This window comes from Tauraco erythrolophus, chromosome 20, assembly GCF_009769465.1.
Source record: "Tauraco erythrolophus isolate bTauEry1 chromosome 20, bTauEry1.pri, whole genome shotgun sequence".
Lineage (NCBI taxonomy): Eukaryota > Metazoa > Chordata > Aves > Musophagiformes > Musophagidae > Tauraco > Tauraco erythrolophus.
In genome coordinates, this window is record NC_141484.1 from 2,942,858 (window position 1) to 2,965,358 (window position 22,501).

At 53.9% G+C, this 22,501-nt stretch overlaps 1 protein-coding gene across 1 annotated transcript; it reads left to right on the forward strand.

Moving 5' to 3' along the window:
- Nucleotides 1–817: 817 nt before the first annotated feature.
- Nucleotides 818–21,690, forward strand: WIPI1 (WD repeat domain, phosphoinositide interacting 1). The gene is made up of 13 exons (XM_086623897.1): nucleotides 818–888; nucleotides 2,182–2,264; nucleotides 3,845–4,014; nucleotides 7,518–7,614; nucleotides 11,256–11,353; nucleotides 12,397–12,489; nucleotides 12,806–12,876; nucleotides 13,781–13,888; nucleotides 14,281–14,445; nucleotides 14,631–14,738; nucleotides 16,007–16,128; nucleotides 16,871–16,971; nucleotides 21,152–21,690. The coding sequence occupies exons 1-13, from the start codon at nucleotides 818–820 to the stop codon at nucleotides 21,197–21,199; spliced, it is 1,335 nt and encodes a 444-aa protein (XP_086480023.1). The 3' UTR covers nucleotides 21,200–21,690.
- Nucleotides 21,691–22,501: the final 811 nt, after the last annotated feature.

Sequence of the window (22,501 nt, forward strand, 5' to 3'; positions counted from 1 at the left end):
GGGGTTTGCAGGCTCTGCCCCTGTGTTTCTGTGCACTGTTAATGTCATTGTACCGACTTCCAGAACATTTGTCATTTAGCGACCGGCTCTAGGGTTTGTTTTTCGTTGTATTTTCCCCGGTAGATTTGACCCCGCCAGGTAGCGGCGGCACTAATCGCATGAATAAAGCTGTTCTGGGCACGAACGCAGGAAGTTTAAATTGTGTAAAGGAGGAAAAACCAGACCCTTCAAGGCACTATTTAGCCAAGGGGGCAGAGAAGAGGGCTGTCTTGTTTTCCGGTCAGTGAGACACCGGTGTTTTTCCCGCACCCCTGAGCCCTTCCAGGCTCCAGCCCCTCGCCCACCCCGCACGGCGCTTCCCTGACGCCAGACCCGCTCCCCCCCCCCCAACATCCACTTGCTGCCCCTCCTTGTACCGCGCCACGGCAGAACGCGTGTCCCCTCCCTGTACCGCCGCTCCGGCCGCTGTAGGCAGCGGTGAGCCCCCTCCAGATGTGCCACCCCCCCCCCCTCCCCGCCCGCCACAGCTGCCCGGGCGCGTCTGATGCAACCACAACATCACCACGTGGCCACGCACAGCTGTTCCCCGCCGCCAGCCAATAGCAGCCGGTTCCGCCAACCTCGGAGGCGGGGCTTTTCCTGCCGCCCGTAGCGGATAGGTCTATCCGCGAGTCCATCGGCGGGCTGGGCGGTGCCTCCGGCGGCTCGCGGGCCAATGGGAGGCGGCACCGCCCCGGCGGCCGCCAGCGCAGCGGGCCGGGGCCGGGGCCGGAGCCGCCGCGGGGGCCGGAGCGGGCCGAGCCGCCGCGCCCGCTCCATGGAGGCCGCGGCCGAGGCCCCGGGGGCGCCCGCGGCGCTCAGCTGCTTCTCCTACAACCAGGACTGCACGTAAGCGGGGCGGGCGCCGCGGGGCGGGGGGGGCGACGGCGGCCGGGTGGGGCTGGCTCGGCCCCGCGGCGTCCCGCAGCGGGGCTGGTCCCACAGCCCCCGCGGGGCATGGCAGGTCGGAGCGGGGTTGGCCCCACGGGACCTCCGATAGCGCTGGTCCTGCAGGGGCGAGCCCGTCTGGGGCGATCCCCGTGGGGACCCCCCCACGGATCCGGCTCCGTGGGGCTCGGCCGTTCCCCCCGCGGCCCGAACGGGGCTGGCCCTGAGGATCCCCCGGGCCCCTCTTTGGGGCACCGGGATCTCGCTGGACATCCTCAGCTGCCCCGAGTTCGGTCTCTGGGAGCCCGAGGGAGGCAGCACACTCAGAGGAATCACTGCGTTTTACTTCCGCAGCAGTCTGGGAAGAGTTTTCGGATGATCAGAGAAGACTTTCTGCGAGGGCTTTGTCTGCTGACAGCCCCTCCGTGCCGATCTCTGGCTGGCCTGTGCTGCGGCCACTTTGTAGGTGGCAAAGTTGCCCAGGGCTCTGTGCCGAGAGCCCTGCACAGGCACCCCCCAAAGTACCACCCCACCACCACCTCAAGACACCAGAGGGTTGCCTTGGAGCCTCTCACCCTTACACTCTTGCTAACCTGTGGTTTACCTGCTTCAAAGCTGGTCATTTAAGAAGCATTTCCAAGCAGGACAATAGACATCCCAAAGCAGAGAGCTGCACGGTGTCCGGAATTGTAGCTCAGAGCCAGGATCAGCCCAGATCATGGGGTGCAAGATAAGAATCACTAATAACAGTCTCACACCTGGAAATACCATTACCTTTGCAGCACTGCTTTGCATTTACTGTGTCTAAACAAAAAGCGCTTCGATGGGTGGCAACACGCTGCTGACGTGAACCTGCTGGCCACCACCACCACCAGCAGCACGAATGCTGTGCGTTGGCACTCTGGGCTGGCTGCTGATTTAAGACCTGGACGTTGCTTCTTACTATATCTGGAACCGAGCAGAGCCAGCGCTTGGCATGGCTGTGCCTTGTGCTGCATGCCTGCACCCACTGCCACGAGCAGAGCTTCTGTAGCCCTCACAAGTCTGTCCTTCTGTAGGCTGCAGTAGCCTCAGATAGAAAGCAGGATTCTTCATTTGTTACCTTAAATGCTTTAGGTTGAGATTGGAAACTGAAGTTGTGCCTTCACAGATCACTGTACCAGGAAATACCCATTTCCCCTACATGCAGGGACTCTTGCTATCACCTGGAGGCCACAAGAATTACACTAGCAAGCTTTTGTCTTGTCTTTGCAGCTCCCTGGCAATTGGAACAACAACTGGATACAGGCTTTTCTCCTTAAGTTCTGTGGAGCAACTGGACCAGGTCCATGAAAGCAGTAAGTCTCCTGTTTTGCTGCAGTGGAATGTTGGCTGACAGACTGTACCTGTAGTACTGCACCGAGGGGCTGGTTCTGCTCTGCCATTGCATGTGTGGCAGCTGTTTCTGCTGTACCCATGTCAGGAGAGGAACAGTTCTGGTTATTGCCCTGTGCGCAGCAGCCTTTAGAGTGAGCTACAGCCTTGGAGAAGCTTCTGAACAGTCAGTAATACTTTAATAAAGTTGAAGGAGTCCCACAAGTTTAGAGTCCAGCTTGTTTTTCACTGCTGTCAGTCTGATGACAGTAGTTTGTCCTGCAAACCAGCATTCAGAGGTAGTTTATCACTAGCATGTTTCAGATGCATGGACAGGAGACTGCAGAATCCCAGCGTGGATGCTGGATAACTTGCAGGCTTTTAATCCAATGTGGTATTTACAAGCAAGATGTTTTTAACAGGTTTCCCATGTAAGAAGGTCATTCACAGCAGGCTTTCAGCTATTAGCTGTGCTCACAGCAGCATGCAATGCACTTAACAGCCCAAAACAAGTCAGGCCTCAGAGCATGTACTCTATCTAGCCTGGCTCAGGCCACGGCCAGAAGTGTTTCAGCTAAGATGCACCAAAAATACACCTCACTCCTGGGAGGTGCTAGTCTGTCTCCACTGGCAATACAAGGAGCCTCAGCAACCAGACATAGCTGCATCATCTGGAGCAAAGTCCAGGCTCCTTTCCTGTCTCACAGGATAACTGAGCTGCTATACAGCAGCAAGCCATAAACTTATATTAAAGAGTATTTAGGGGGTTGGATTGCCCCCAGAGTCTAGCCAAAGAGAAACAGATCCCTGCTGGTGACACACAAAGTGACGGGCTGAGACATGAGCAGTCCCACATCATGGCCGTGGAGCAGTCCTTGGACCTCCAACACCACACAGCCCCAGCACTGAGCACCATTTAGGGCTGCCTGCACTAGAAGTCACAGCACCTCATGGTTTAGGTACAGGTCCTCCAGGACCATTGTAATGGTGCCTTCCCAACCCAACAGGCACCATCCCAGACATGGTCTCTGCGAGACCTACCACATGACTGTTCACCACAGCCATGCTAGAGCTCTCTAGAGACCACAATCACAGTGACAGGGAGGGCTCAAACATGTCAGCCTTCCCTGAAGAGGCTGGGAGAAATCAGACACTCCACAGAATAAATAGTGAGTTACACACAGCTTGTTCCTTACCTCAATAAAGCCCAGCTTGCTCACTCCCTCCAAGAAAACCCCTAACCAAGCTGGCTGAGCTCCTCCCTTTTTTATCCCCTTCCCAAGGATTAGCTTCAGCTGGAGGGCCCTGCCCAGGAAAGGCCAAACAGGGATGTCAAAGGGGCCTGGCTTAAATTCTGCCTTCAGGGGAACGTTTATTAACCCCTTCTTGCTCTCACCTAAATGCTTTGTGCCAGGTAGGAGAGATTTTTAACAAAAGCAGATGTTGAAGACCTTGGCACTGAGCCTTCCAACCCGATTCCCTCTGAGTTGAGTCTCACTGGTTGCTGCAAACGAAGCAACCATAAGCCAGGCTAAAGACTGTCTTGCTTTCCTTCTGTGCCCAGATGAAATCCCAGATGTTTACATCGTGGAGCGTCTGTTCTCCAGCAGCCTTGTGGTTGTGGTCAGTCATGCCAGGCCACAGCAGATGAATGTCTACCACTTCAAGAAAGGCACAGAGATCTGCAACTACAGCTATTCCAGTAAGATACTGTCCATCCGGCTGAACCGTCAGGTAAGAGGCTGGGAAAAGTGTTAGCCAGAGTTTTCCCACTCTGGCTCTTTGCTAGTGATGACTTTCCAGCTGGGACCCTGCTGGCGGCCTGGGTAGGTTTGCACAGAGACTGTGAAGTGGGGCTGGAGGGGTAGGTACCTGTCCTCTTCTGTCAGCTCCACTCCAGGCTTGGTGACCTCTGGCAGAGGAGCAGGATGGCTGCAGATACCATCTGCCACAACTGTTTGCTTCAGTAAAATGAAGCTGAGTCCTTGTTTTTGTGGCAGTTACACAAAGACTTTTTGTTGCCTGCCTTCTTGCCTATTCAGCATGCAGCTCTGCCAAAAAGCCACCTTTTCATCTTCCTCCCTCCCTTGGATTCCACATCCTGACTTCAGGCCCACCTCTGCCATCTTGGTTGCAGATCAGACCTTCAGAGTTGGTAACTAAACCCAGGAGTAACTTGAACTCTGTGGATGAGGTGAAAGGCTGCTTCTCAAGTACTGCTAGCAGCTTTGTTTTATTTTTAAAGGTATAGAAAACATTCAGGCCACTTACAAGAAGGTTTTTAGAGTGTTATTCTCTGAACTGACACAGCTTCGTGCAAGCTGGAGCCCTTTTGGAGGATTTTAAGTCATATTTTCTTTTTGTCCGTAATTATTTTCAAAGTATATGCCATAAGAAGCAGAGGACATTTTATGATGAAGAAATAACCAGTCTGTGTAATTGTATATAATCAGCCTCTCCTCAGTTAGCAACAGTGAGTCCTGCAGTAAGGCTCTCCCATAAGGAAACTCTGGGTTGAGTTTCCAGTAAAGCTCTGTTTGACCAGAAGTTCCTGTACTACAATTAAATCTGTCCTAAATTGATTTTTTTCACTTAAACTTACAATGGAGCTGGCAAAATAAAGACTTTCTTTGAATTGCAGATAGATGTATATGCATAAAAATAAACTGGGAGGTTCTGCTTAGCAGCTCTAGGAGATTAGTGTGAGGATAAAATAAGTTCAGGCTTTTCCCCATGTGCTGCTGTGGAGATGGCCTGAAGATGATGCATCTGCGTTCCTTGGCTGCTTTATGAACTTGGATTCAAATCCTGGGCTGAGCTCATCCTCCAGCCGTAACACAGACAAACCTGGAGAGATTTGAAGATGCTGCAGATACTTGGGTAGATAGCAGAGAAATCACTTTTTCAGTCTACATTCAGGATTTAAAGTGGTGACAGGTTCTGCGTGTGCTGTGACACCGGAGCCTTTTGCCCGGGCTTCTGTGTGACAGCGATACTGCATTAAAAGTCCAGAGAAAGCCAAATCCCATACAAGGCATTAACAGAGGAAAACAGTGGCAAATAAAACAGGAACAGGTCTCCACCAAATGGTGCATGTTTTGATTTGATCTCTCTGTGAAAAAGTCGTCGTTGTGCAAAGGAGCGAGTCCCTCAGTTGTTGTTGATCCATGGGAATTCTTGGTTCCAAGCTCCGTTATAACTCTCAAGTGTGTTGAGGTAGGTGGTGATTTGTCTCGAAGTGGGGAACAAGGCTGTGCTGTGGGACCGGTGAGAAGCTCTCCCACAGCCTCCCTGGCTCTTCATTCACTGCCAAAACCCTGCTGAGCCCTTTGGAGAGGTTTGGTACTTTTCCCTGGCTGTGTCCATACCCGGCACGTCTAAGTCCTCAACACACAACTCAGTTATCCAACCTGATTTGTGTCAAACTGGAGTCCTAATGAAAAATACTGGTGAGCAGTAACGTTTTGTACAAGACTCGGTGCCCTGCACCCCGTGTACCCATCACAGCGCCAGGCACCTTCTCTGAGGCTCCGTTTGTGTGCACAGCGAGGACAAAACCCATTCCTCATCTCAGCAGGGTTTGCACTGATGGGCTACAGGGCTGCACGGAGGGCAGGAGCCAGAGCACCAGCCCCCTCCAAGTCCTGGTGAGCTTCTCCAGGCCTCCTTCACCAGTTGACCTCCCACCCCCATCACTTTCCTGGATTTTGTCCCTGTCGGTGCCAGCATCTCTTCCTGCAGCTCTGGCTGTTGTTTTGCCATCATCTGGAAACCTCCCTTCACCTGTGCATCAATAGCAAGTGAGTTGTGCAGTTCTGGGAAAGCACATGGTGGCTTTGCTGAAATCAGCTGTATAAATATTACTCTGACGGTCTCTGCTACCAAGTTGATGGCTGTTACTGTAGAAAAGGCAAAGTCTTCCTGGAAATGCAGAATGGCTCTGACACAGCCCCAGATGCTGTGGTTAGCAGGAATAGAAGTGGGAAAGAGTTTGATCTGAGAGTAATGGTGGTGCAAGGCAAAGATTTTCTAATGTGGGTGTTTGAAGTTAGTGACTAAGCTCCACATTTAGATACTAAATAAGTGGCCTCATTTCTAAAGAGGTGGAGGCTTCCTGTACATGGATTCGGGTGCTCCAGCTTCAGGAGCCTGGATGGAGTCTGGCCTTACGTTTTTATCGGGAGGTTTCAGCGCTGCTGGACACTTGGCTGTAACATAGGTGGGACTTAGAACACAACCCCTCAGCCAGATCCAAAGCCTGGTCCCAAAAAAAGCCTCTATGTGAAGTGCCTCCGTGGTGACACAGAGATCCAGACCAAGCTGAGTGGTGCTGGAGATGGCGACCTGGTGCTAAGGTTGTAGCATTAGGCTTCCTTTTTCCTCTCTGCCTGTCCTCCCCACACTTGGCAGCTCCTCTCTCCGCTGGGGGGGTGGCCGTTCCTGGCAAGTTCGGTAGAAGAGGTACGAGCACGTTAACTTGGAAATACCCTGCCCATCTGCCAAGGCGGTGTAAATCCTCGGTGTGAGACACTAACCACTGGGACTGTCTCTGAACAAACGTTTCCCAGCCCAATTTTTATACAATTCTGCCGCACAACTCGGGGCACGTAAAGCAGAGTCTCGCCTGCTGATGCCGAATGGGAAAAGAAACATTAATTTGCTGAACAGATGCATTAGGTTTAGAAGCAGTGGGAGGCCCATCACCCAAATGTTCGCTCCTAAATCAGGAAAAAGCCAGGACAAGGGGCATGTAGCCCCATCTGTAGGCATACTGACAGGCAGGATTGGCAGCCTCTCTGCTGCCTGGTCTTTGTGATCAGAAAGGAATTTGCTACGAAAAGAACTGCAAACAAAAGTTGGGGTAGGAATGGACGGTACTCAAGGCCCCATGGCCAGGGTGTAACCCTGATGTGTCTTCCTGTTCCTGGGGTCTGGGAATGTGGAAGATCAGCTCTTAGAGTAGCAGAGAAGGAGTCATGATGTTTTATGTGCTTTCTAAAGCAAGACCAGATGCAGGCAGCTCTCGAAAGCAGAGTCATATAAAATCAAAGCTTGTCCAGCGAGAGGGGATGGAGAAGCAGAAGAGATCGTGTTTCTGTTACATTTCAGTGCATGAGAAATTCCTGTTGAGTTTTTCTGACAGTGAAGATTTGGGTTTGTGAACTGTGGGAGCAGCAGACAGAGGCACCATGCCCATGCTGGTGAGGTTGCATTGCATGTCCCTTGTGTCCTTGCAGAGGCTGGTTGTTTGCCTGGAGGAGTCAATTTACATCCATAACATTAAGGACATGAAGCTTTTGAAGACTATTCTGGATATGCCTCCAAATATAACAGGTAAGCATAGCAGAGCTGTGTGAATGGGAGAGATCTGCCATGCAGGAACTTTGTAGAGCCATGATGCTTGTGTTAGAATTTAAACCAGCCTGTGGTTTGTATATCCTAATTCAACACTGGGGAGCCAGAAATGCATGGAGGCATTCAGTTGGGCTTGGGAGAGCAGAAATCCTGCTCTGTCCTGAGCAAAACCCTGCTTTGTCCTGAGCAAACGCAGCAAAGGCGAGCAGAAATGGTCAGCGTGGTTTGACTTCACCGCCCAGGTTCGATCCCTTCGTGTCCTCGCGTGGGATGTCCGTGCAGCTCACGGCTTCCCGCAGCGTGCCTTTATTCCCTTTCACAAGCAGAAAGCTGTCAGGCAGGCCAGCACTGCAAGTTTCCCTCCACACATAGGACAACTTGAAACTCTCCCTCTGCGGCTCCCTGCCCTTCCTTCGCTGTGCCCTGCGTCACTGAGTCCCGCGGCGTTTTTCCTCTCCGGACAAAGGAGCTCCGCTTCCCCGCGCTGCCGGCGTGAGTCAGCTCTGCAGCGTCACGCCGTGCTGCAGAGCTCGGAGCTCCCTGCAGCCCTGTGGTTATCCCAGGTTTTCTCTTGGCCACGGACATGCACTGCTCCGCTAAGGTAGAAAGCTCCTGTGATTACTTACGGGCTTGGGGTCAGCTCCCAAAGGGATTAGCGCCGTGAAGATCACCCAGGGCAGAAAACACAGCCAGGCACAGCGCTCATTCCCTGCCAGGCAGTTCCCAGGAGCCCGGGCTGGGCTGATATGATTCCCCAGACACCACAAAGCCAAGGGGCAGGGCAGGTGGCTGCAGAACAGATCCTCTCTGTGCAGCGTAGGGTGAATCCGGCTTTCCTGCTCATGGGAGAGGAGCTATTTTTAGCCAGGGAGAGGGAAACTTGGCGGAGCGCCTGCGGCAGCGCTGCCGTGCGTCGCTGTGCTATCCCGGGCGGTCGCGGGCTGCAGCGTCGATTCACGGGCGGGTGATGGGGAAGTTGCTGACGCGCTCGCGCCCGGCTTCTGGCCTTTCAAGGGACGCTATTCCGGCGGCTCCCCTGACCTACTTCAGGTCTCAACAGATGGCCTCTCCATGTGGATTAAACATACTAAATACTGCAAATATAATTAAAGTTTAAAGCCTTCCTGAGAAAGCCCAGCAGCGGCAGGAAGGGCTGGGATAGCCAGGCCTGAAGCTGTTCTGCAGCGGGGCTGAACGTTCGGGTCATGATTTAGGAGCCACAGCGATCAGCGCTCACCGGGACGGCACCAGGCTGCTGAGGATCACAGGACTCCAGAGGGGCTTAATTTTTTCAAACCCTTTTACAGCAGCATCTGTCATCAAAATGAGCTGAGTGACAGCGCTGTGCCACGCGTGCTCCCTTTGTCCCTGGACCATCTGCTTTGGTCCCAAGGATGACCTTGAGGACAGCGTGTCCGGGAGGCCGAGGCAGTCCAGCCTCACCACTCTTTGGACAACCCTTTTCGGAGCAGGGATCTGTGGTGAGGGGTGTGGGATCAAACATGCCACCCATCCCCCCAGAGTGTTCACCATGGGCACGGTAACACCGGCATGGTGAGGAACGGGCTTTGCTGCACACCCTCTGGTCAGTCGCAGTGAGGTCCTGGCCAGGACCTGGCTCCCGGTCCAGCCTCCTCCATGCAGGAGAGGAAGATGCCCATGGTGGGCAAGCCAGTTGTTTCATGTGGCACATCTCAGGGGCAGGATTGGCACCGAGGAGGTTGCAGTGCTCACGCTGACGTGTGCCATGGGGATACATCTCAGGGACAACTGCAGCTTTGGAAACCATCTCTTGTGGCTTCCTGCAAGCCTCAGATCTGCCTGGACCTGCTGGCTTGAGGACAAGGCGTGGCTTCTGGGATGTGGTACCTTTTTCCGTGCTCTCAGGGAAGCCACCTACAATGTGGCATTCCCAAAGGTGCCACCCTGAGCAGCACCAACCTCCCTCCTCCCTCCCGAGCCCACCACTGCATACAACCACCCTCATCAGGGCTGGGGGGCTGCCGAGAGCAGAGGAGCATCTCCAAAGGCTGCCTGTGTCCCTCGCGATCCCCGTTCTTCGTGCGTCCCTGAGGTCAGCCCAGTACACTCACGTCTGTGTTTTCCCCTGGCCGGGTTTCCGTCTGCCTCTCCCAGCCCGGCGCGGAGCAGAGGCAGCGGGTGACTCACTCCAGCCGCTCAGAGCTCGCTTTGTTCAGCTCCAGCCTCCTCGAGATCCTCTGCTTGGAGAAGGGGCTGCGCTGACCCCCCCTGCGCTGCCTGGGCCGAGGGAAGCCCATCCCGAATGGACACCCTTGCCCACCACGAGCAGTCTCGGGGCCGTCTCTGCCCTCCTCGTGCTGTTTAACCGCCTGCACTTTGCTGCTGCTGCACCTCTGCTCGGTGCGTGCCGTGTCCCTGGCATGATGGAACGCCTCTGATTGATAGGGAGTGGATCCCTGGGGCTCCTGGCCGATCCTGCAGCTCCTGGCTCCGCTGCGGTCTCTTTGTTTAGTTATAAACAATGACCTAAAACGAGAGCTTCAGCCGATCCTTCCCTGCTGCTGGGCCAGGGCCAGGGCCGTGTCCTGACACGACGGCTCGCACGGCATGTGTGCGCCCGTCCTGCCTATCCAGCCGTCCTGTTCGGGGAGCCTGGCAGCGTTCCCGGCACCCTTTAACCCCGCGCTTCCTCCGCATGGAGGGGACAAGGTGGGATTTCCCCCAGCAAGGGCCGGGAAGCTCGGGTCGTGCTGAAGCCTCAAGTCGGATTTGGGAGGACTGTGAGCACGCGGACGTGGCGCAGGAAGTGAGTGAGACCCGTTTCTGTATGTGACAGGATTCACCAGGATGGGTCCTCAGCCAGCGGCAGAAATGAGAGGCAGGAAGAGATGCTCTTTTCCGAGGTCACCATGGGGACAGGCGGATGGACCCATCCATCCCTGTCTCATCCCGTAATTCCTGCTCACTTTGAAAGGGGTGTTTGGGAACCTTTATGCTCATGTTGGTGTAAAAACAGATGGCTATTATGGAGAAGAATTCCCTCTGTGGTTAAAATTTAGCTAGGGTCAAGTTCCTTGTCAGCCGGAAGCTCCCTGCACAGCTGTGGCATTTGCTTTGTCTTTCTCTGCTTCCCTTTTCCGTTCAGAGAAAAGGGAAACGGCGCTGCCCAGCCCCACAGCCGTGCCGTGCCGTGCCGTGCCATGCCAGCCTTCATACCAGGGCTGCTCATCCGAGCTTCTGACCCTGCACTTACCCCCTGCGCACATCTGGAGGTGCCCAGATGTGCCTGGGCAGGAGTCCTGTCAGCCCTGATGGCCCTTGCTGTGTTTCATGCACCTATTCTTGCCTTCTCAAAGGAGATGGTTAAGGGAGGGGCAAGCCAAGAATGTGCCCAAAAGCAGGACCCGGGCTCCTTCTGAGCAGGGTTTGGAGGAGGACGGTGGCTGGGAGAAGGGACCGTACTGTCCCATACCAGCAGGTGTCCCCATGGCCGAGGCGTTGCCAGCACGCAGCCCCGGTGCCGGACACTGTCCCAAAATGAGACAAAGCCTGAACCCCCTGCGGTGTCCATGGCCGCGTTTCTGCTTTCCATCCTCCACTAGCAAACAACCTCAGCGGCGTCCTTCTCGCCTTGCCAGGTCTGTGCGCTCTCTCAATCAACCATGCCAACTCCTACTTGGCTTATCCCGGCAGCGCGACCAGAGGAGAGATCGCGCTTTACGACGGAAATACTTTGGTAAGTGCGAAGCTCGCCCGTTTGGATACCGGCAGGGACTGAAAACAAACAGAACCACAGCAAAGCCAACAGGGCCTTTGGGAGGGATGAATAAATACACTCCACCGAGCTAGACTGCAAGGGAATCGCCCGGGGCAGGCACGTTCCCCATCCTCCTTGCTTGGACGCCATGGGAAGCAGACAGCTTCTTCAGATCAGGACATCCATCTCCCAGTACGGGATATTAAGGGAAACGTGACCCATTACCCCACAGCTGCTTGACACAGGGTTTCCTATAGAGGCTTCCTATAGGAGCTTCCTATAGGGGCTTCAGCAGCGTATTCCATGGTATTGATGTGATCAGGGTGGCTCAGGGAAGGTTGGAGCTCCTCCAGGCACAGTGCAGGACCTGGAGCAGCCGCTTTGCCACGCTGCAAGCTGGAAGGGATGCCAGACCCGATGTCATGGAGAGGGTGAGGTGTCCAAAGTCCTCCTCAGGAAATCTGTCCCTGAATGGAAGCAGAGTCATGATTATCTGCTGTTTATGGCAGGGCTTTGGATTACATAAGGCTGTCGCTCCGTACGTGCAGCGGGAGCTAAGGATCTGCAGCAGGGGAGGAGCAGAGCACAGAGGGAAAACACGCGGCTGCTGGGAGAGGTGCTAGCAGGGGCCCGGGCTCCTGCCGGCATCGCGGCGGTGTCGCTGCGGCAGGATTTGCCGTACAGCCCGGCGGATTGCAGGGAGGCCGGCTCCGTCGCTGCACAAAGAAATGCCAGGCTTCAGAAACGGCGATCCCGCAGCCTGGAGAAGTGGGGAGCTGAGAACTTCTGCCCCTGCAAGGAGTTTTCTGTAATCACAGTGCCCGTGGTAGGTGGGGAGTGAGCTCAAGGCAGGGCAGAGATAAGGAACGCTGAGGTTGTTGAAGGGATACCGTAAGTGCGATACGATCCCGTGAATCCGTATCAGCAGGCCTGGATAGGGCACGAGGCAGGGAACGCCCTGCCCGTACGCAGTCCGAGGAGCAACGTGTCTCTCTGCACTCACGTTACCTTCTGCCCCGCAGAAAACAGCCTGTGTGATTCCTGCCCATGACGGGCCTCTGGCTGCCCTCACCTTCAACTCCACCGGCTCGAAGCTGGCGAGCGCTTCCGAAAAAGTGAGTGAGCGCTGCTGCGAGCCCCCTCCCTGCTGCCTGCGCTCTGCCCGCGGCTGGCAGGGCTGTCCCAGCCAGCTCAGCTGCCTGGAGCGTGGAGAGCGGGACCTCTGAGCTGCCCGTCCTCAAACACAGCCAACAGAGGAGGGGCACCCAAAGGACTCTGACTTGTCAGAGACCAGCAAATCGGGTTCGGATTGACCCCAGCCGGCAAACAGGAGGGGCCTTTGCACATCCTGAGTTTCCTGGGTGTGTCAGAGAAAGGGCTCGAGCTTTTTGCCCAGCTCCTGCGTGATCTTTCCGTTTGCATTTTTTGTAGGGCACAGTCATTCGTGTATTTTCCGTTCCTGGTGGGCAAAAGCTCTATGAATTCCGGCGAGGGATGAAAAGGTCAGTTCATTCTTCTGTTGGTGACAAGTACACAGAGGTCTCCCGAAGCAGAAATGTAAACGCAGGGACAGGGCAACGTCAGATGCTGGTGGCTTTGGCATCTTTTGCAGAAAGAAAACAAGAGCGAGCGTATCAGATAGAAATGTCATTGTGCCAGACAGCCACACTGTGCCCAGCTGCCTCCGGCAAGTTTAGTGATTCAGTTCAGAGTGTCACAGAACAGGGCGATGGCAGAGAATAGAGGTAGATTCTGTCCATTTATTCTGTCCTTTCTTGTTTCTTACTTGAAATAATGAAGTCCCCAAAGTCATCAGCCCAACTCTTCCCCTCTCAAAGGAGCTGTTTGGAAGCTACTAAGCCATTTGCGCAGAACCCAAGTCCCCATGGTGGGGACGGGCTGTTGCTGCCCTCAAATGCAGCTCCCTCAAATGTTTTCAGTAGCCCTTTTCCTGACTTTTCCCTCCTTCCCATCCCTGACCTGCCTGTGATTTTACACCCACTTCTGCAAAGACAAAGCTCACCATGATGAGACACCCTGGCCCTGCTCAGCCTGCGCAGGACATGCCGCACGTATCCCACTACCCAGTGCTTTGGATATCTTCCCTGGCCTTTGCAGTACCAGAAGCTTTAGCTGCTGTAGTGAGGCCGGTGCAGATGTTCACTCCACAGACAAGGACATTTCCACCTCTCTGGCTGTTTGTCACTGCCTCAAGGCAGCTCTGCTGAGCAAAGGGATCAGGGAAATGCTCTCAGTCAGCCGCAGGCTCAGCAGCAGCCAGGCAGGGTGCTCCTTGCCGTGCATGGGTCTCCTTCCTCCCCATCCTCTTCTCTGTGAGCAAAACTGAGCCGTTTCCCGTGAACAGCATTCCCTGAAGTGACCGGTCCTGTCTTTGCTTGGCTCTAGGTATGTCAACATCAGCTCTCTGGTATTCAGCATGGATTCCCAGTTCCTCTCTGCTTCCAGCAACACGGAGACCGTGCACATCTTTAAACTGGAGCATCTCACTGACAGGTGAGAGGGTCACCCTGGGTTAACCCGCCTGCCCCAGGGGTGTCCCTGCTTCAGACGTCTGCCCTTACGCAGATGGCCTCTGTTTCCTCACTGTGGACTGCCCATGAGCAATGCCAGCTGCAAACTGCCTCTTTGGCCTTGCATCCTGCGGGATTCACTCCCTAGAAAAGCTACACGCTGCACCCCTGCTGTCAGCCTCTCCAGGCCTCCTCTGGGTTTATCAGCTGCCACTGTCCCCTGCCCCGTCCCTTGTATCCAGCTGGGCTAGTGCACAATGTGTGCAGGTGCTCCGAAGAAAGCCTTTGCGTATCTGGGATCAGGATCACCTCCTGATCTGTTTTGTCTCAGCCAATAGCAGTAGCCCCACTGATGCTGCTTTGCCATCCCCTCAGCCGGCCAGAAGAGCCACCCACCTGGAGCGGTTACATGGGAAAGATGTTCCAGGCTGCTACCAACTACCTCCCTGCTCAGGTATCGGGCATGATGAACCAGGATCGAGCCTTTGCCACTGTCCGCCTGAACATCTCCGGACAAAGGAACATCTGCGCCCTCTCCACGTACGTATTGACATCTTCGTGCCCTCTGCCATGCCAGCCTGCGAGCAGACAGGGCTATCTCTGCAGAACACCACTGCTGCAGCCCCTTATCTCGCACGCGTGCCTGCGGAGCACGCCGCACGGGTGCATGCCACGTCCGTGTGCCAGTGCAGATCTGTTCGGACTCATGATGCTTTTCTCGTTAGGATTCAGAAGCTGCCTCGACTGTTGGTGACTACGTCGGATGGGCATCTCTATATCTATAACTTGGACCCGCAAGACGGAGGGGAGTGTGTCTTAATTAAGAAACACAGGTAACTATACCTCCAGACACACCTGATACAGAGGCTGATCTTGTAAAAAATTAAGGGAGATTTCACCTGAAAGCACAAAATGGAGCTGTAGCAGCAAGAACGGTAGAACTGACTTTGTGATTTTGGCTTCCTGATCTGACAGAGGTGGGTGGGAACCATGTCAGGAGGCAGGGACGTGGGGCTTCTCGCAGGAGAAACCAGAGACATCTCAGATCCCTAGGCAGTTGTGGGACATCTCAGGCATCTCAGATCCCCGGGCAGCTGCAGGACATCTCAGCTCAGGCAGCAGAGGTGGGCAGGCTGTGCCTTGGGAGGTGCCTCCAGCAGCAGAGCGTTGACCACCATGGTGGCAGGAGAGCAGAGCACCTTCTCCAGGCGTGACTGGGTACTGGAGGGCTGACTTTGGGGGTAGGATGGTGTGGAGCGACGCTGGGAACTTCCGTAAACAAAAGCGGGCACAGATGCACGCCTGCGGGCACGCAAGTCTTCCGTGCTGCTGTTCGGTTCGTATGCAAATCTGATTAAGCACGTAATCCCCCCCCCACATCTGGGCTCCTTGGCTCCAGATGTGAAGCCTTTGGGGTGGGGTGCGATGTAACATGTGCTCCGAGCCGGGAGGTGGCCGACGGCCAGGAAAATGCCAGCAGTTTTGTGAAAAAGCCACAAAACAAAAGCACTTCAAAGCTGCGCTGTCCAGCGTGCTCCGGCCGCCCGCCGCCTCTGGACACTGCTGACGCCCGCCTGCTCCCGTCCCGGAGCGGCCGGCCGGAGCTGGCGAGCCAGCTTCGAATGTGGGCTCCTCTTAGGATGAGAGGACTGAAAAGGGCCCTTGGGTCATGAGTTAACGTTACATCATACTATATCTCTGCTCGAACTCCATCCTAAACTAGCCAGGGCTGCTTTTCCCATCTAGTCCGCTCCTGTTGGAAGCCCTTTGGAGCCCCCTCTGTGATTAGAAACACTGTTTGCCTTTGTAACCTAAAGCTTTTGTGGTCAATCTGTTCCCTTCTATTCTCGTGCCAGCATTGTCCTCGAGCTGAAGTAGTGCTTTCCCTATCTTCTGCTTCCCCCCCTGCTTTACTGGTGGAGCACAATGCTGTCTTCTGCAGCGCTGTTGGGGCTGCAGGCAGTGCCCAGATGCAGGGGTACATGTGGGTGATGTGCTTCAAGGAGACCTGGATGCATGTGCTTGTCTTGGCTGGTGCTGGGGGAGGAACGGCTGGGATCAGAACTAACTCTTCTCCCCTCTCTTGCTCCTGTTCAATTAGTCTGCTTGGCTCAGGAAAGATGGAGGAGAACAAGGAAAACGACCTTCAGCCTCCATTACCTCAATCTTATGCAGCAACTGTAGCCAGACAAAGTACAGTGCCTTCAACTTCCACCATGCCAGGTAAGCATCGCATCAGCCCTTCTTCACGCAGAGCCAAGAATGCCACCCGGGGCAAAGTGGAAGGTCTCCCAGCTTCCAAGGGTTCAACCAGAAACCACTTATGCAACGCAGGCTGGGGCAGCCGGACTTTGGAGCTCACCCGCTTCATGCCCTGCACCCAAAACAGGCCAGGCATTTTCTGCTCTGCTTCCCGGGACCCCTTCCCAGCGCTCCTCCTCCTGCGCAGAGCTGCACCACAGACGGGCTCGCCAGCAGAGCCGTAACCACATCCAAGCTCCACAGTTTGTCAGACAGCAGCTGCTGCCAGGCTGGTTTCCAGGAGTTGAAACTGTGGGTGTAAAAGTCTGATCTCACTATTTTCGTGGCAAGATCGCTACAGATTCTCCTGAACCTGTTACACCTTACCCTAACGAAGCTAGCGCTAAATTGTTGCAGAAGAGTGGGTGACAATCTTATTATATTCCAGAGTCTAAAGGTCTGCATACAGATATGGATCTTACTCTGGAATTGGTGTTTACATTCATGGTGGGAGGAGGAAGCTTCTGCCACAGGAGCTGGCCATGTAGTCCATTCCCTAATCCGTAGTGTTGATGGAGATGCCTTTTTCTTCCCTGAGTGCTCTGCCAAAAAGCCAGAGAAAGACGCTCTGTGCTAAAAAGGTGATAAAATAGTGTCTCTGCTGTTTGTTTCCAGCCTCCTTTCATCCATTTATCTGTAATGTTTTGTGTTTTTACTTGGCCAGGTTATTCAGAGGACGGTGGTGCCCTGCGAGGAGAGGTTATCCCAGAGCATGAGTTTGCGACTGGACCAGTGTGTCTTGATGACGAGAATGAGTTTCCTCCTGTGAGCATTCGGGACCCCTAAAACTGCAGTTCAGCCCTCATGCTAAGAAGAAAGTATTAACCTCTTACAGAAGAGATGCTGTTGCCCCACCTTGTCCCAGCTCACTGTGAAGCCTAAAATAACTAATGAAGTTATACAGGGACAGTGCCAGGAAAAGTACACCCCCACTAAATGGCAGCTAGGGATGGGGCAGAGGTGATCAAACCTAGTAATTAGAGAAGGATCTGAACAAACTAGTTGAAGTGCAGATGCAGAATGACGTTCAGATCCAGATCTGACCTTTGTGCCTCGTGCAGATTTCTAGTATTACCAGGAATAGCTTTAATTTGAACAATACCATCATTTAGAAATAAAAACTTAATATTCCCTGTTGCATTTACAGTCAGTTGTATTAGCTTATGGAATGCAACTGGAACATACCTGAGCCTCACCAGTCTCTTCATTTCCAAGCTAACTGAAAAAGAAAATCCTTTTCCAAGTACAAAGATGAAAGGCATAACACAGTTTTGAACCGTTTTCCAATTTTTATATGGCACTTTCTCAGTTACCGTTGGAAGAAGATACTGGCTTTTTAAAATCTAACTTCAGCCTGGCAGTGTCTCTCCGGCTCCTTTTCCTATTACACACCATTTATTATGTGAAGTACCTGACCCCTACATGGACAGATGTTGGTACCGTGCTGTGGTCTGGTTGTAATCAGCGGTGTCTTCGTAATAGTAATGCCTTAATACAGCAGAATATTGTAATGGATTTCACGTTGTAGGCTTGGCAGACTTTCGAGTCCCTTACTCCATTTTTACATATCCTGCTGTTGGAAGTTTTGCCTGAAAAGGAGGATGTGAAAACTTTATTGGGATGGCAGGATTTGTTCCACGTGCTGAGGCTGACCTCTGTGAGGCACTTTCCTATTGACTGATACAAAGTGTTATTTAGATAAAAGACGACTAGCTCATGATTCCTTGTGAAACAACACTGCCTAAGTCCAACTGGAATTGCACGAACCTTAGACCCATTCTCTGTTGTTCCCTGTAACATAACCTGCTGCAAACCGAGAACCAGAATCTTCTAGTTGTCCTACCCCATTACCCAAGAAGGATATTTAAGATGTCCCTCCTCTGGGTCAAAGTCCTGTGTTCTCGGAGAAGCTGGTGGCCCAGGCCCCTGGCAGGAGCAGCAGGGCCAGAGAGAAATCCTTTGCTTCCTTGGACATGTGATTTGGGGACGAGTGAATGCCAGCGAGCAGGAATCGCGCTGCTCCCGAGTGAGCCTTCCTGCTGGGACTGTCTCCTATAAAAGCAGCCCCAAAGCCCAGCTGTACAACAGCAGGTGCTTTATTAACTGAACTTGGATCTGTCAAAATCCTGGGCTGGATTAACCTGACAGAGCAACTCCCGTGTACTGTTAGGGAGGAGGTGGCGTGGGAGGGAAGGTGCCCTCCCCAAATACTCCCCGATACGGTGGCTTAGCAATCGGAGCTTCCAGATCAAGTCCCCGCAGCTGGGACTTTGGTTTTGCCCCTCCGTTGCTGACGGGAATGTGTTTTGCATCTGGTCTACCCGCTGGTGCGGCGCCGGCTCCTGCTGCGGGAGCGCACAAGGAGCGTGGTCGGGATGTTTTGATGCTCTGAATTCCACTCAGCGTCCTTGTTTTCTCAGCGCTGAGATGTTCGGTCTCGGTGACGCGTTTTAAGGGGGGGTTTCAGGAATCGGTCACTTCTGTGCGGAGGAGAGAGAGAAAACCTGACCTTATCCAACAAAAATGTTTTGACAGCGTTCTGCTTTGCGGAAACATGGGAAGGGTTTTGTTTGTTTTCCAGCGTGCAACAAAAAGACATTTAAAAACCCTCAAAACTTGTGACAAAATGGAACACGCACCCGCAGCCCATGCCACGAGTGGCTTTGAACTTGGACGTACTTTTGGAGAAACAGCAGAGCTCAGACCCGGCCGTTCCTCTCCCTTTGGAAACATCTTGCCTTCCCCTGACCTCAAGCGAGACTTCAGAGGCTCCGCTGTTAAGAGCAAGGAAAAGCAGCTTGGGTCTAACGTAAAATCTGCTGCTGATTGTCCAAAACTGCCTCTTTGTTAAACAGAAGGAGGGACAGACCAGAGGAGAGACGAGAAGCCCAAGGAGGGCTCACAAGAACCTGCCTCAACAAGAACGAATGTGAGCGTTGCTGCTGCGGGTGCCAGGACTGCTGGAGATGCCCACGGCAAGAGGTTAAACCAGTCCAGTTACATCTCTCGCTCGCATGGATGGGGTGGATGACCATCGTGGGATGGTCAGGTCCGCTGTTGATCCTGCGCAGAGGACCTGGGCGGTATTGAGACGGACAGCCGGCCAAGATGCCGCACATGGGCTGTGCCAGGAGGGGCTGCGTGGCCCTGGCGCCGCGCGGCTTCGTGGGATGGGAAGAGCAAACCCAGCTCTGGCCGCAGATGGTCACGGCAATTCCAGCTGTTTTCTGGTTACCTGCCTGAGCAGCTGCCAAATTTCAGTGGGTTTATCGGGGTCGGTGAGGATTCCCCCGGAGTCAGGAGCTTTGGTCTGCGCCTCGGGCCAGGCAGGGCGCTGCTCGGCCAGCGCGGCTTCGGGAGCTGCCGCAGCGGCGCTTCCCCACCAAGGCACGGTCAGAACAGATTTTGGGAAGCGCTGTGAACTTTGACAAAAGAAATCCTGCAGGATTCAGCAGGCAAGATGGCCTGGAATGAGGCAGTCTGAGGAATGCACCCAGGAATTGGAATCCAATCCAATCTTCTTAGAACTTCTGGGATTCAGTAGGAAAGGTGGTGTCTTCCAGCAGATCGCTCAGTGCTTTTCTAGACGTACATGATTCGTACGTTTGGCTGCACGCTGAAGCTTGCCAGCCTGAGGACCAGAGCTGATGGGAAGGTTTTACTGGGAGATCTGTTTCATTAAGTCAGGCTGTCAGTGGTCAGCTCTTCCCCTCGCTGATACAGTCTGAAAAAACACCTCGCTCACCTCGATTTTTGCCCACATCCAAAACTGTTTGGGCAGCCTGCCGGTGCTGCCAAAGGATGCTGCTGCCCGTGGCTCCTGCCTGCCGCGGTCGCTCCAGCAGCCCGTGCACCACGGCCGCACGACGTCCTCACCCCGGCAGCGCTGCTGGATGCAGAGGGGAGAAACCCCCAGCGTGGGGTCTGCACACATCCCCCTGCTCCAGACTGCGGATCTTAACGCCAGCAGCCAGGTTGCAGATGCATCTTCAGCTCCGTGGGATGGGTATTTGCCCAGGTTCCTCCTCGCGGTTTGCTGGACGGTGTTCCGCTCGTTCTGCTGCGTGGATATGCGACACTAATGATTTTAAGTGATTTTTTCTTTTTAACAGCTGGCTGTGAGCAGAGGAAAGGCAATGGATTTTGTGGTGGAGCTCTCCTAATAATCGTGTTTCGTGGGGGATGAGCAAGTTTGGCAGAACTTGACTGGCCTCTTCTTCTTCATGGCAGCTCCTGCCCCAGTAGCTCAGACAGGTGTTTTGGGCAGCTGGGGCTTGCAGGATGAAGCCCAGTTTGTCCATACATTATCTGAGGTCTCTTGGGAAACACACAATCCAGTGCCCAAGGCTCGTGCAGAAGTAGGTGCATGTCTCACCCAGGGTCTCCAGCCTCATCCCGGGGCACGAGTAGCTGAACTAGTAGTAGTTCAGGGTCCCTCGCTGCTGCCTGTTCTTCTGTGCACCTGCTTTTCTCTTCCAATCCAAGGTTTTGCTGATGCTTGGGCCAGGCTCCCCCTCACCTCACCCACTCTGACACGGAGGTGTTTAACTCTGGGCTCCGTCCGGAGACTCCGGAGAGACGCGGTGATGCACGGCACGTCCCTTTCCCCTCCCGCCATGCCAGGAGCTGAACTTTTTAGGAGGACTTAGCCAGGGAAACGGACCTCACCCCCAGTAATGGAACTGTGCAAGCGTGGCTGCGCTCAGCCCAGTGCCAGCTAGAGGCAAGACACCCTTGTCACCCAGCCAGAGGGTTCCTGTTCCCAGGACTGTAAATTTGGGGAGGGGGAGAGCAAATAAATCAACAGCTCCCAAGTCTGCCCTTGAATGGAAAGTAAAACACTGCAGGACATCCCTCCACCTTCTCCTCCCATGTGTGTAAAAACCAACTTGAAACACACCCTGTTGCTGGGAAAAGTAAGGCCGTTCTGTTTTGATTTTGGTAGATAATCTTGTGCCGTGGAGGTCAGCCGGGCAAAGCGAAGAGGTCATGATGAGAAGCAAACATCCGCGCTTAGGACAGCTGCTGGGAAGTGCTTTGGAAAAGCCAGGAATTTCGAAGAACAGATTTGTGAGTCCCTGAGACGAGAGAAAAAATAATAAAAATCCAAGGTGGGCCACTGTTTTTTTCCTACGGTGCGTTTAAGTGAATACCTGGCCCCGTTAGCCCCTTGTTTGAATTTGTGTCTGGGTGGGGTGTCAACGTACTGTATGCACAGCGCTATATTTAACAAACTATATGTTAGAACCACAATGTAAATGCTAATTTAATCAGATTTGTATGTAACCAGAATTTTATATACCCGTTTGTCCCTTTTCTAATTTATGCTGTTTTATGTGTATAAATGTACTTACAGGAAGATACATTAAACTTATGTCTTTGTACAGTATATACATAGTATTTTACCCAGGCAAAGTATTTTTGCAGTGATATTAGAGAAGATGCCGTTTGCTACGTTGAAAGGCAGAATAAAGCCACGGTCTGTCCCCGGCAGCTCGCTGCCCGTGCTCCTGCTGTTCTTTGTGGGGCCCTAAAGATGTCAGTCTTGATTAAGTTTTATGAGCAGGAGAGTGGGTTTGGGGGGCTGGGGTGAGGGCAGCTGCTCCCACCCGACCCACCTGGCCAAGGTCACACAAATCCACTTGTGGTTTGTCCAAAGAAAGATCTGGGTGCGTAAACCGGAGCCCAAAATCGTTACAGAAAACCCTCACTCAGCTGCTGAGAAATCCCGGTGGTTTCTTAAGTTTCAGTTGCCCCTTCGGTTTGGCCCGTACAGCTCCCCGGGCCTCTGCATCTGCCCAGAAATGCCCCATCAGAGCCATTTCACCCCATCTGTGCCCCCGGCATCGCATTGGAGCAGCTTCTCTGCCTGGAGCCCTGATCTGCTGGGAGACCTCGGGGCAGGGACCTCTCCCTCACCTCCCTAAAACTAAACCAAAAACGCAGTTACACCAGCACCGTTGGTCTTTCCACGCAGAACTGACAGGGAGCAGCCCCCCCAGTTCTGCACTGCACCCCTCTCCCATGCACTTTCCCAAAAAAAAAGCCTTTTCCAAACGCCAGGACTTGGGTGCATGTCTTGGTACGATCCCCGACAGATCCTCACAGAGCCCCGGACCCTCTTTCTTTCACAGCCAGCTGGGTCTTTAGCACAACCCCGTTAACAAACCCTGCTTGGGGTGGGGCAGGTGCTCTGTTTCCCCGAGCACCCTCCTCGTGCCAGCCGGGAATTCCCTCTCTGCAGCCACGAGCCATGAGCTCCATCCTCCCCTGCCTTATGCTCCCACCAGCCCAC